At 39.4% G+C, this 14,792-nt stretch overlaps 1 protein-coding gene across 4 annotated transcripts in view; it reads right to left on the bottom strand.

Moving 5' to 3' along the window:
• Nucleotides 1-14,792, bottom strand: part of PDE7B (phosphodiesterase 7B) — a 202,117-nt gene that overhangs the window by 23,616 nt on the left and 163,709 nt on the right. For all 4 annotated transcript variants that reach the window (XM_033143842.1, XM_033143844.1, XM_033143843.1 and 1 more), the window contains one exon: nt 6,362-6,445. In XM_033143842.1, the coding sequence (XP_032999733.1) occupies nt 6,362-6,445 (84 nt within the window). The remainder of the gene's footprint in view (nt 1-6,361; nt 6,446-14,792) is intronic.

Raw genomic sequence — 14,792 nt, 5'->3', positions numbered from 1 at the left:
ATGAAAGCCAGATTTTGACTATGCTAAAAATGCAAAAGTACTAGGATCGTGGGGTTTTCTCTTCCAAATAGATATGTTTCTGCCACTATATTCTTCTCTCCCAAGGGCAACAATAAAACAAATTATAATCTGTCAAGGATATGGAGCATCAAAGCATTGATGCTTTAACATGTTCTACTGGAAAAAAACAAATATAAGGATAAAGTGAATTATTTAAGTGGGTTTTTCAGCAAAAAACAAAAAAAAAAGCAATGTGATTCAGAACACCTTGGACTTGCAACCAGCATGAATATTTGATAGAACAATGTTCTAGGGAATGTTGAGTAAACCATGCTGAGGGGAGCACTGGAAGATAGAAACAAAGCCAAATTTCAAACAGAATGAAACATCTGCAGTCATAACAGAAGTGTGAAAAATATCCTTTAAAATGGATGTTATATTTAAATAATGTAATGGTGGCACTGACTAAACACACATGACCAGATGGTATCTGGTACAAGATGCTTCATGATAATGTACAATTCATTATATTTTTTTGTCTCCCAACTTACCTTACATAGGCGATGTTCAGGTTGGGGCAATTGTCTTGGGCCTCATACATGGAAGCACCCAAACAAACCAAGACAAACTTGGTTATGTTTCAGTGTTCATCATAAGCTATACTCTATTTACTGGGTCTGACTTCAAAAAGACACATCTTTTCTTATTGTCCCCTTGTTTGGCCTCCCCCTCCTCTCTCAGACTGCCAGGAGTGAAGCGGCTGACCCAGACTGTCTGAGAGACCAGTTCTCAAAGAATCTGCAATCAATTGTTTCTGACAGAGGCTGTGTACATATTACTGACTTAAAATATAATGAGGTTATCTCTACCCTGGCTGTGTTTCAAACCACTTTCGTATTTATCTGTATGGTTTGATGTATTTCAAAGTCACCTATGCTGTGATATTCATTTACTGACTCACACTTGAGTGCATGAAAGGGTTAGCCCTTAACAGTTTCAAATCAGACTGAAGCTGGTATAGGGAAAATGCATCAAAGTGCAGTATTTCCCAATAATCTACAGGATAGATATGGATTGTGGCTAATGTTCTGTGTTCACAGTCCACTGGTGGGAGCATGCTTGGTGTGGAGTTAATGGAAGCAGGCATACAGCCTGACTTGTGCTTATTGGTCAATTGCCTCTGCTTGTGAGCTTCCTCTCTGAACAAGAAGTATGCTCCAAGCTTTCCAATCCAGTTCTGAAATTCCACTGAAAATTAGACAAAGACCCAATGACCACTATTAGAGATGCCACTGTGTTTCTAGTCGACCACTGGACAGGAATTTATTCCACTGAATGAACAGAAAACCTACTAAATTCAGTAGAGAAACCATCAAAATTAGCAACAGTGTACTGGCCAAATTAGGATGCGGGTGGTGCTGTGGGTTAAACCACAGAGCCTAGGGCTTGCTGATCAGAAGGTTGGCAGTTCGAATCCCCACGACGGGGTGAGCTCCCATTGCTCGGTCCCAGCTCCTGCCTACCTAGCAGTTCGAAAGCACGTCAAAGTGCAAGTAGATAAATGGGTACCACTCCGGAGAGAAGGTAAACGGCATTTCCGTGTGCTGCTCTGGTTCTCCAGAAGCGGGTTTGTCATGCTGGCCACATGACCCGGAAGCTGTACACCGGCTCCCTTGGCCATTAACGCGAGATGAGCGCTGCAAACCCAGAGTCAGTCACAACTGGACCTAATGGTCAGGGGTCCCTTTACCTTTTTACTGGCCAAATTGGTTGATACCTGACAGCACATTAACTGCTGAATCTGCAAACAGATTAAGGTAAAGTACTACAAACTTAGGTTTAGTTCCACTGACTCTAGAGTGCCAGCAAATCGTTCTGCAAATGCAATTGTATGATAGAACTGCATTGTGTCGCAGTAATAAATTCGACAATCAACCATGTAAGGAATTTTCAGATTGAGTGTCTTAACCTAGCTTCCTAAATCTTATCTGTAGCTTTCTAGTAAGATACATTTCAAAGTGTAAAATTATGGCTGATTACAGAGTAGTGAAAGGAAATAGCCATTCTTTTCCCCGTTCCTCCTTAAGGAAAATGAACATAACCTGCAATAACAGAAAACCCTGTTTTTCATTTATCATCTTAATAGTTCATCCACTTTGTTCTCTCTCTTCCTTGTGTCAGCTGGAAAATCTCAATGTTATCATCAGAACACCCTTTCCTTAGAACAGAAGGTCAGGTAACAAATTAAGCAACTCACCGCTATGTGTGTGTGTGTGTGTGTGTGTGTGTAAGTCATATATGAAAAAGTATCAAGGAACTAGTCAGATTCTTGTACAAATATTGTCCAAGTAATATAAAATATTTTTATGGAATTAGAAAAACAATCCTTTATTGGCGTTTGCAAAGTTAACACTGGGACATTATTTTAGTGAATTAAAATATCTCAACAAGTTTATTTGGTTTTCTCAAAAAAAGGGGGGGGAGGGAAAGGAAGAGTCTAACCTACTTTCAGTAATGGTTTCAACTAATTAGAATGCTGCTGAGAATTTGAAAAACATAGATATTTTCACCATAACAGAAGTCATTTAAGAATCCTACACAAGGATTCCATAACTATGTCCTGTTCATGGTATTCCAGCTTTGCTTGTGCATCTTCTAGCTGAAAGTATCATCAAATACTTTAATATATGTCTAATCAGAAGTAAGCCTGATAAAATTTTATAAGACTTACTGCTTCTACACCATACTTTTAAAACACATTTCATTTCCCAAAGAATCCCGAGAACTGTAAGGTGTTAAGGAATCTTGGAATTGTATACAGTAATGTATACTGAATTGTATACAGTATATTGGAATACTACAGTATTCAGGATCCTATCTGGGTGTGAGGAAAGAAATGTGCTTTAAATGGATGGTGCATACACAGCCTTGCAGCCTAACTTAAGCAAATGAAATGATTCATGTTATTGGGTTTGAAAATAAAATGCCATTTTACTAGTATTTGATTTGAACACACACACACACACACACACCAAGAAATCTGAAAGGTATGCTGGAGTTTTTGTGGATTTTTTTTATGGTGTTCATGAGTGGGTGAGCTGTAAAAATCTCAAGGCACATCTAGATGGGTCTGATACCAGTATAAATTTCTGTGCTTTCAAAACCTGTAAGTCACATATGCAGTACCCTTCAGCCTGTTTGATTCTTTACTAAGTCCATCTTGGTAGGCACCAGTCTGACACAGGCTGAACTTTCTATGGCAAGCATGGGGATGTCTTGGAGAAAAGATGCCTGCCTTTCCCCAGGGCACTTTTCCCGCTCCAGCTGTGCATTAGTGCCTGACAGGGATTTCAAGAAACTGGTATCTGAGTGCACCAGACACCACATTTGAGCACTATGATATTGGTTTGGAATACAGTGTCAACTTACATGGGGGTTACGTTCTGGTGATCACACCTATACAGTAGTCATATACAGTAGTCAAAGCACTGGTTTCAATGGCAGATGGGATATCAAAAATATTTTTCCCCTTAGATGTCTGCCCCCTTTCTTCCCCCATTTAAAAATATATATTTAATTGCTAAGTGCATAAAGCTGAATGCACAGAAGTTAAATGCATGGAGGTTACAGACTTATTGTAGTCTGTTCTGCCAAATTTGAGAGAGAGAGAGAGAGAGCGCGCTCTAAAGTGGCCTGTTTGATTGATGAGCCACAAGTCAAGTTCAAAGTATACAGTTCACTATACTTGAGCAACTGCCAGGGTTAACTAAAGACATTTTGGTGCTTGAAGCAAAATCTCCAAGTGGTATCTCCCCCAAGCCCCAAGCTAACTTCTATGAAGGAAGAAAGTTCTGAGAATGAAAATAGAACCCAAGAATACTAACTGTACTTGTATAGTTGTTGGTCAAAGTAAATCTGCATCCTAGTGTTAATATTTTTAGATATGAAAGTGACGTTCGCTGGGGAATCTTGTATAATTTGTCCTAATGAACAATAAGAGATGTAGGTCTCGTTATCAATCACTTATAGGTATTAATAATGAAGTATATTAATATGGTTCATAGCCCCTTTCTTGGGCTGCAGTTTTAGGTGCTTAATAACAAATTCCCCATTAGGAATATAACGGGTTATTGGTTTGTGAGGTTTTTACCGTATTTTTCGCTCCATAGCGCGCACCGGACCATAGGGCGGACCATAGGAGGAAACAAGGGAAAAAAATATTTTTCTGGTTTTCCTCTTCTAAAAGCCCTGATTTTTTTAGGATCAGCTAAAAGTTTTGCAGCTTTTTTGCAAAGGGAAAGCCCTGTTTTTTTGAAGATCAGCTAAAAGTTTTGCAGCTTTTTTGCAAAGGGAAAAGCCCTGGTTTTTTTAGGATCAGCTAAAAGTTTTGCAGCTTTTTTTGCAAAGGGAAAAACCCTGTTTTTTAGGATCAGCTAAAATTTTTGCAGCTTTTTTTGCAAAGGGGGAAAAGCAAAGAGGAAAAGCCCCATTTTATGGGGTTCAACTCACATTTCTGCAGGTTCTAAAGGAAAGGGAGCCTTTTCTACAGTTTCCAGACAGATAATTTAATCAGCCAGTCACATGTCGCTGGGGAAACAAACAACCTCCCTCTGCAGCACATTCAACAAAGGAGGGCGGGGCTGAAAGGGAGCCGGGACTCTTATCTCTCTCTCGATCTCTTGCTGATCAGCTGCTGAACGGGGTCCTTTCAACACCCCCTTTTCTCTTTGCAAAATAAAAAAGCATGATCCTCTTTTGGCCCCTGGGCAATTAAGCTCCAGGGACCACCATTCGCTCCATAAGACGCACAGATATCTCCCCTTACTTTTTAGGAGGGAAAAGGTGCGTCTTATAGAGTTGAAAATACGGTAGTTCTTGCTTTTTGTGTTTTTATCTTGCATTTGTATGTTGTGAACCGCCTTGAGATCTATGGAAGAAGGGTGGGTATAAACAAACAAACAAGGGAAAGCACACACACACACACAGTTCTCTGGGATTCACTTGTCCCCCTGCCACTGTGCCACATGGAATTCCCTCTTGTTCTTAATTAAGGCAATCAAGAAATATGTGCTGTATCAGTCATTGACAGATTGCATCCTATGATAATGAAAGCTAATTTTAATCACCACACATGAGTCACTGAAAGGATTTGGTTCAGTGATTCACTGAGCAACTTAGTCAATTGGAGGATTAAATTATTGCTGCCTTACCAGGAGAATCTGTTTGGAAATCCAAGCTGGGCTAAGCTCCAGTAAAAGGGGAGGGAAAGGATGCAATAAACATCTGATAACAGAAGCGCTATAAATAAATGTGAAATTTACCCTTCATACTATACAGATTACCTGTTCTTCTACAAATGGCCATGTTTAATTACACACACACACACACACACACACACCCCAGAACTCTCACTTTGAGAGAATTGAGGGGTTTAAATAATTGTGACATGGTTTGTACACTGAAATGTGCTACAGATTCATTAATAAATGCAGGTTAAAGGCACAGTTCAGATGAAGGAAAGCATTTTAACTTATGTTCAGTAGGATTTTAGAGTGCTTAACTGTGGCTTGATTGTGGCCCATACCACAAGCAAAATTCCACCAAGTGAAAGGAACATTGAGCTAAAACCATAAATCTTCATGAGTTGCAAAATTCAAGATCACACATTCTAGAAAACTCCCAGGCCTCAAAGAAAACAAGCCCCACCTGAAATCCCAAGTGGAAATAGCACACCTGATCCTGCACGTTATGCAGGTACAGGATTCTTCATCACATAACAGCCCTTTGCTTGTATGTCTGGCTTCCTATTTGACACATAAGGAAGATGGAGGGGGAAGTCCTGACTTTTTCCAGGATACTTTCTAAGGGCTCATCCACCACATCTGGTTGTCCCGTGCCTAGAAAGCATGGGTCCAAGCAGTTTTCCCCTTGCCTCACTCTTTTCTCAGGGAAACCCCACTCTTTAGCTCTAAACTGAAACAAATGGCAACCCACAGAAAACCTGATTGCCATTTGCTCTGATTGAATGCTAGAGAACAGTTTTCCCTGGGACAAAAGGAAATGTGGTTAAGTAGATTTTACATATGTGCCTCCGATTTTATTTCTTCAACAGCAGGCATGGCAGTATATATTGGCTGGTTCTCTTATCTGTCCATGAATTCCAGCCTCTGGGAACATTCAGAACTGAGTAAGCAGTTTTCACCTGATGCCGCAGGTAAGGTAAAAATAATTTATGAATGTGAAATTCAATTTATGAATTTGATAATAATTATTAGACTCTTTGTGGTATAACAAGTTAAATAATGCATTTAAAAAAAATCCTCTGCCCACGAATCCACTTTCCAATAAGTGATGCACTTACTGTTGAGAAGGCGGAAGTCTATGAATGGGTAGGAACCACGTCGCTCAGAGAGAACCCCTGTCTGACCTCTCAGCCGTGCATCTCCTGCAAAACACGATTATTCAGGCAAGATTAGGGACACATTTTCTTCCAAGAGAATGTTGAGATACCTTATCAAGCCACAAGATTAATGGTAGCAAAGGAAAATGTCTACGAAACCAAGTTTAATTTGATATAGTAAACTGGGTTTACTATAACTGGGGGGAGGGGTGGTCCTTTCTCAGTTCAAGGTCTGCATTTCCTTGTGGTTAGCCATCCAGTTAAAAGTAAAAAAAGTCAAACTAATGAAGTCTACAGCCATCTGTGCACATTTGTTGTTCCTATGCTGTCCCTACTGCTTGAGGAATCTGCACTGATCTTCTCTTGGAGGGTGAGAGGAGGAAGTGGCCAGTGAACTATAATATGGCTGCATATACCTTATAAGCTTAAAGCACAGGTCATTCCTTTTCTCAATTTGGACTGAAGTTGGTTTGGGGAAAAACTCATCAGATTGGTATTTCGTATGGATAGATACAGGATAGGTATGTATTCTATGTTACGTTGTGTGTACACAGCTTCCCAGACTAGCAGAGGGAGCACTGGACGCAGAGTAAACAAGAATGTGTACACAGCCTAAGACACACACATCCTTTATGCTAACGTGTTTTTCAGCACAATCACGAGAAACAAGTCTTTTGCAAGTTTCATGTAAGTTAATGGAAATTGGGCAATAGCTAACTGACAATACAGTGACAGAGTCCAAGAAATATGAGTCATTTCCTTCTTAAGGAGTAATTCAAGACTTCCATATCCCTGGAAATCCATATTTGTATCTGTATCTGGTTAGCAAAACAAGCACATACTGGAAACAATTTTATTAGTCCTCGCCTATAGTTCTTGCTCATTGATTACTTTGTAAAAAATAGTGAACATATCAATTGATTTCATGTATCTCTAGGCTGATTTGAAATGTCTAATCTTTATTTAATAAAAATACTTGGGTTGAAATATCAGTGCAAAATTATCATTGAAGATCTGCAAGCAAGAGCATATATTTGTGGCATTTCTAATACAAGGATCTTTTCTGGGAAATTCACATGCATTTTAAATGCCAGTATTTATTTATTTTAATTTTTAAAAATCCCACTCTTCTCCCAAAAGGGCTCCCAAGGTGACTTACAGATCATTATTGGGTTTTTTGGGGTTTTTTTAAGCCAGAGGCTTACCATTTAAAAGGCATAGCACAAAAGGAAAAGCGGGGAGGAGGAAGAAGGAAAATGCAAACTTAGGCACCAATCTTTAAAGTTGCATTTCTTATAAAGACTGGCTCATAATATGTTTAGAGGCATTTATCAAAACATGAGCTTAAAATGGAAAAAATATTACTCTGAAATTAGTACTTTCTGGTTCCAATCTGACTAGAGTTTTGCATGATATGTTGTTCCATTAGTACATTTCCCCATGTGTATCAGTTGCTTGTTCAGGAACAACAGGCATAAATCAAATGGACATCCAAGCAGAACCAAATTAAGACATCTAGAAGCCCTAAGCACTGAAAAAATTATTGTCCCCCCCCCCCATGTAATTCAAAATAAAAGCAATACTAAACCGTAAAATAAAATTTTAAAATAAAAAGAAATAAAACAGAACACTGATTTATTGGAACACATGACTGGACTTGATTTCCTCACATTATTTTGACCTACACTACTAGGCAGGGGGAAGTAGTAAACAGGAAAACGGGGGGAAGAATGTGGAGTGAAGCGTTAAGAAGTCTAACTAAGTTCTGATGTTCACAACCTGGTGCGACAAGTCACATGTAAACAACTTTTTAAAGTGTTAATGCATTTGGATCTGGTCCACTGTTTCTCGCTCCTTCTCCTTGGGGCAGGTTACCATGAATGACCTCCATCAGAATCTCGGGTACTTACTGTAAGACTTTGGAAAATGTTTGTTTCTCAAGTGCAGGAGTTAACGGCAAGGAGACTCATGCATGCCTTAAGAAGACTGCATGAGGGCACAAACAGGGTGAACAGGTGCATGTGTGCCAGCCCTGCCCCCTCCACATCACTCCCACATCACCCCCAACCTTCCCACACACAAAAATGTGTTCACATGCTGAGATTAAACCCTTTCACCTAGATAGAGCATCTGCTATAGGGGAATTCATTTTCCATCTCTTCGATAATTACATTTATCACTGGCATATTTGATTACCTGCCCACTCTTTCTGATATGTAGTTGAAGTAGTGTCATAGGAGTGTATTGGCTAGTGCCGAGGACATCACTGACCAAAAGCAACACCTCCCATGCTCAATGAAACAGATTATCTTAATCTGCAGGCACTGTTGTCTTCTTCAGAGGCTCAACTGAGGAATACTAGTTTCTCCTGTTCTTTTTATTTTTTTTAGTTTATGAGAGCTCACTCTTCTTTCTTCATTTCTGGAATGCATACTTTCCATGTTTACAAAAACAAAACAAAACCCTAACAACCTGGCTAAAGAGCAATCTGCCCACATCATGCTGTGAATTTCTGTGTCCCTGTTATGTGACCCCAGTGGCCACAGGCTGTGTGTATATAGAAAAGTGCTGAGTGTAAATCACATACTGAGTACTTGCAAAAGTTACAGGCCAGGTAAGGATTGTTTACCATAGGATACATTTCCAATAGCAACTCCATGGCAACTGTAACGTATGCTCTGCCCTTAAGATTTCGTAGGTTTGATAGTAGCATCATTAATTGCAGGAATCGGCACATGCATTTTAGGCTTTCTTGCATGCATTCCACCTTCCTGTCTAATTTATTCAAAACCAAAGCACAATGGATGTTACATTTTTCTTTTATCTTCATCTTCTCTTTTAAAAAAAAAAGGATTCTGTAGAAAAGAAACAGAAAATTATGATCTTGAAAAGCTAGAGTTGCTCCAGCCTCTTTGCACCGCAAAGAAAAATAATCGTAGCAAAGAGAAATGGAAAAAGGGCTGTCTCTTTTCTGCTTGTTGAAGCTGAAGTCAAAAGATATCACTCTGGAATGTTCAGTGTTACAAACAGCTACTTGTCTGTCAGAGCCAATGGCTGGGGCAGCTGCTGGTTCTCCCAAAGGAGACGTTCCTCAGATTAATCTGTTGCCCACTTGGCTTCTTACTTTGTCTGTGTTTAACAAAAGTCTGTGCTGGGTAACACTTTTTGTTTTTAACATGGCTTATTATGTAACTGTCAGCGAGGGTGGGTGCTCTGGTGACAGCTTACTGTTAATGGAACATCAGTTTAAGTGACCAAAAACAAGCAGCTGTCTATAGCTAAAGCATCAAAGTCAATGTGGGATGTAGAGGAGACAAGACTGGGACATGGCTCATACCAGCATCAGTTAAGAGCAGGGCTGTAGACTAAAAAACATATTGAGCTGGATGGTCGACATATATGCAATGCTGAGGAGCATGAGGGTACCCCAAACACCTGCAATTCACAGGTGTGCAATACCACACTTGTTACAGAAAACAGACTGAAATGGTTATCCTCTAAAAAATCTCAGTCTGTGAGTGTGCAAAGAAACACTGAGAACTAAGGTTGCAATCATAACCCCACTTACCAGAGAGTAAGCCCCATTAAATTCAACAGGACTTAATTCGGAGCAGACATGGTTAGATTATGCTGTAAGGAACAACTGACGTGATCTATCATGATATTTGTGCAACAGCAACCTGTTCCCCCTCCCCCATGTTTTTAATTGGATTCACAAACCCAACCCCAGACAGGCCCATTTAGCCTTCTAAAACCTCCTGAAAGGTAAAAGTCCAGACTTCCTCCCTTGCAGTGCCCTATAATTCAGGCACTGAAAGGGAGGCAATCTTAGCATAACTTCAAGAGCACATTAAGACCATAAGAGCCCTACCAGATCAGTCCAAATGCCCATCTAGTACAGCATCCTGTTGGGTATATTGCGTTTGGGGGGGGGGGAAGAATTCACTTTAGTTTTTGAAAAACAAACCTTGCAGGTATCAAGATCAATTGCATTGCTGTGCAGATTCAAAAGGTAACGAGCATAACTCAACTGTCCTTGAATGCCATTGCTGCATTTTACCATGTTGTAGGCCACAAGGGTTATCACATTCTATAGCTTATTCCCTGAACCAATGATTAACAGAATAAAAAATAAAAAATGCCAGTTAATATATGGAATTTAGCTTCTGAGTTAAAAAAAATTCAATTACTCTATACAGGGTGGTGTTGTTGTTTTTAAAGTGCATAGTGCATGCAGTCTGATATAACTAAACTTGCTTAGCAACATATAATGCATTGTGTTACTATGGCAACATGATAGCCAGGGCCTTCATTAATATTTCTAACAAGTTTCATTACGATAATGTGTTTTATTAATTATGTAAATACTAGTTGATGAGTGTTCGGTTGCCTTTGTAAAATTCCTTTCACCAGAGGAGCAGCGTTCACATTGATGCAGAGACATGAGCTGGGAATTAACCTTTTTCATTAAAGCATGCTCACCACTGCCAATTTTATGTTGACGGAAAAGAAGCTGTAGGGTCCCAGGATTCTGGATCTGACCCTCCACCAATTTCCTAGCAACCCCTGCTCCCTTTGCTCCTACTTCTGTTCAAAGGTCTGTAGTAAACACTATGCACAGGACGCTCCCCCATCTACGACATGTCTCGGATTCATGACTTGCCATCAATTGGAGGATGCCAGTTATTTTCAGCTTAGTAAGTCCCTAAAAGTAGAAACAGCAACTTGTGGGTTTACAACGAAGCTGAATGTTGGAAAATTCAAGACAGATAAAAGTGCTCTTGTGCTCAAATCCTGCTTGAGGCTTTCCCACATGCATCTGGTCAGCCACCACTATGGGAACAGGATGCTGGACCAAATAGGCCATTGACCTGATCCAGCAAGCTCTTCTTATGTTCTTAACAACAACACAATCTAGCACACCAGACAGAAAAGGTTATTGCTCATATCTCTTTCTGCTCTGTTAATTTTCTGTTGTGGTGGTGGGAAATTTATGTGCATACACGGTAGCTTTCAAAAATGTGATCCTTTATGTGCTTTTGCTTGCAAGGAGTTGCTCTTATTAAAAAGGCATTCCCTTCAACAATCTGGAGTGATACAGCCCCAATTTACCACTTCATTATTTGGCTGCATATGTAGACTAGACTAATTTTCACTAGTTTGTTTGCAAACCCTAGCTCATTGTGTCTTTAAACACTTCAGTGTTGTGGTAGGCACCACTTCAGTAATTAATGTGTGCTACTGTAATAACTTATTTTGCAAACACCGTAAAGCAGAATCAAACCATTAACTTTCACAATTTTAAACAACTGTGCCCTTTCCAATTGCCTGAAATATCTGAGACTATTTCTTGCAAATGATGAACAAATTTCCAATTAAGAACTGACTTGCAGATCATTTATAGCTCTCGGCAAATGCATGTCCTTTGTCTGTGCTCATGGATTTAATGAGTCACACTGCATGCATTTTGTTTTATGATTGTGCAATTGATGTAATATGTACATAGTAATTTGTGAATTCTATTGAAGATACAATTGGAACTTCTTTGTTTTTCAATTACTGTATTTTTAAAGCACAGCCTGGCCAAAATCACACATGAGCTTCAGCTGGGATCAGTGCTTTTCTTCTAGAAAAAAATGGTGCCAGTACTATGTACCCTTGAGTACACCCCCCCCCCCAAAAAAAAACTGGTCAGGATTCTCTTTCCAATGGAGTTCATGTGCTTCCCTCACTTTTAACTGTTAGCAGCTCCCATTCAACTAGTGCAGAAGAAAAGAGTCTTCTACTTCCCAAGACTGGTGGACACAGCTCTATAGCTAAATCCAGATGCATTGAGGCTTATTTCCCTAGCATTCCCTTATTCCTCCCCACCCCCTTCTTTGCATGAGATGCCAACTAATGCATCCCGATGCCAAGTAGATGGTGTAACATTGGCTCATGGGCAGCTTCCCCTGCCAGATGTGTTACAATAACCATTTAAACCGATCCTGTTGGGAATTTAGCCAGGCTGTCTTTGACTGTCTTTATTCTGACAAATGCCACCTGCTTTGGGGGGATGTTCTTTGTTTTAAAAGGCTTGTGCTGTGCTCTTGAACATCTGCAATATTCTAGATTGGACACCCTTTTTTGTATCACAGGCATTTCTGGTTTTGTTTTGGAAACTCAAATAACATGCTCAAATTGGCACAATTTGAATATTTAGGTTGCAAGTCTTGGATTTCTGCAGGAATCTGAACATTTGGGCAATGGGGAAAAGAAGACAAGCATATCTTGAGAAAATCCAGTAGCAGCATGAGAGCTAGCAGTAGGATTTATAGAGGAGAAGTTATGCAAGGTACAGAAATAACTTTGTGTAGGAGCTTTTCTGATCACCAAAAGCCCGTCACAAATCAACCATTGATTTCTAAAAGGCTCGCAAGCTTTCATTGATTTAATCATTAGATTCATCAATTAAAGCCTTGCTTGTTTAATATAGCTGCAAATTTTAGTCAGTGTATGCATTTTTATTAGTGGGGCCGAGACTGCTGACTTTTCAAAGCCATTTTGCCACTAGTGACAAGGAATTGAAATGTAAGCAATGAACATGCTCTTCTTAGTATTGAGTGGAAGTTTTCATTTATTAATATGCCAAGTTGTATCACAGTGCCCCAAAACACACCTATAGAGAGGTTTCTTTTAAGTGTGCAATTTTATTTCAATTTAATAAATTATAAACTGTACAATTCATCTGCCAAAACGTTCTTACTAGTGAATAGCTGTATACAGATAGCACAACTTCCTGTATATTTCCCAAATGTTTTGCTCTGTGACCATGAAGCTTAAATAATAATAATGTGTATAATATGTTCAGCATTCTGTATTTCACATACTTTGCTTGGATCCTAAGATGTGGACAGAAGGAAATTCACAGAAGAAAAGTTTCCCACTCCTCCTCTACCCCCTGAAAAGTCTCTCCAAAGGTTGTAGTCCAGGTCTTTAAATTACAAATATCTGTATTAACCAAATAATTGTTTTTTAAGAATTCATTTAGAAGGGTCCTTGCTGTGCCCTTCAATTCCCCAAACATTTCTTCAAGTCATATTTGAAAACACAAAGAGCAGGATGTTTCAGGAACTGGGTTGTGTGTTGCAGGCTCAGTTTTCCCCTTCCCCAAACCTTTCTGAATTTCCAAACAGAGTAATCCCAGGGGGACAAGCCTTTTGGCCAACTTTGGCCAAAAACATCACAAAGAAAGTGGCCCCTAAATTGTAATATCCTCATCCTATTCATACAAAGGAAAATGCCCCCCCCCCTTCTGCTGCCCTCACTGTCAATGTTTCCTAAGATATAGGTTAAAGCTGAAAAATCAGTGAGGATATTTATTTTGGCAGGAAAGTCCTATAATCATGCCTCTGTATTTTGTTTCTTTCTAGGCAGCAAATCTTTATATAGAGAGAAGAGGGGGAGTTTGGATGTTCATGCAAAACAGATGGATAATCTAAAACTTCTAGATGAAAACATTTTACAAATCTTGAAGTAATATACCAATAGTGGCTCCCATACTAGTTCTCTCAAATCACAACCTTGAATCTTTGGGAACAAAGGCATATGACTGTGTAATATTGAATGAAATTGTAGAAATATATGGTTTCTCATTGTAGATATTTTAGCATGTGTAAACTTGTAGGGAATACTGCACAGAGCTCTTTCCTCCCAGGCACATAAACTCATTTTGTAGCTCAGTGTGATAGTGTGCAGGCTTCTCTGAAATGCAACTTTTGCATCTAAGAAGGAGGTAAATAAGAAAGGCTTATTTATTCATTCATTATTTACCCTGCCCCAAATCAATGTGAATACAGGGGGGGGGGCAAAATTTTCTGAATTTTTATTTATTTTATTTATATAATCCCTCCTTGATCAGGAGAAAGAGAGAGAACATGCTGTTGTCACAACATGAAAGCCAAGTAGTGCCTTGAAGTGAATGTGCCTTGGACCGCTTTTTAAGGTATGTGTTATAAATACACATTTATAAAATAAAAAAGCTATGAAGTTGACTTTCCTTCCCCTTCCTCCCTGCAACAGCCCACCAATGTGGTCACATGGCAGAATGCCGAGAAGTTTCAATCCTTTGGTCCCAAGAGTAGACAGAATATAGCAAGTTCACGATCCTCCTGCTTTTTGCTGTGTATCAAAAATATGTACGTGGCATGAAGAAAGTGGATAAAGAAAAGTTTTTCTCCCTCTCTCATAACACTAGAACTCATTGACATCCAAAGAAGTTGAATACTGGAGGAGTCAGAAAGAAAGACAAAAGAAAGTACTTAAACTATGGAATTTACTACCACAGGAGCCAATGATGGCCACTAACTTGGATGGCTTTAAAAACAGAAACTATGCTTCTGAATACAAGTTT

This window comes from Lacerta agilis, chromosome 3, assembly GCF_009819535.1.
Source record: "Lacerta agilis isolate rLacAgi1 chromosome 3, rLacAgi1.pri, whole genome shotgun sequence".
Classification (NCBI taxonomy): Eukaryota; Metazoa; Chordata; class Lepidosauria; order Squamata; family Lacertidae; genus Lacerta; species Lacerta agilis.
Note: the sequence above shows the minus strand (reverse complement) of the source record. Positions and strands in the feature narration are given on the sequence as shown.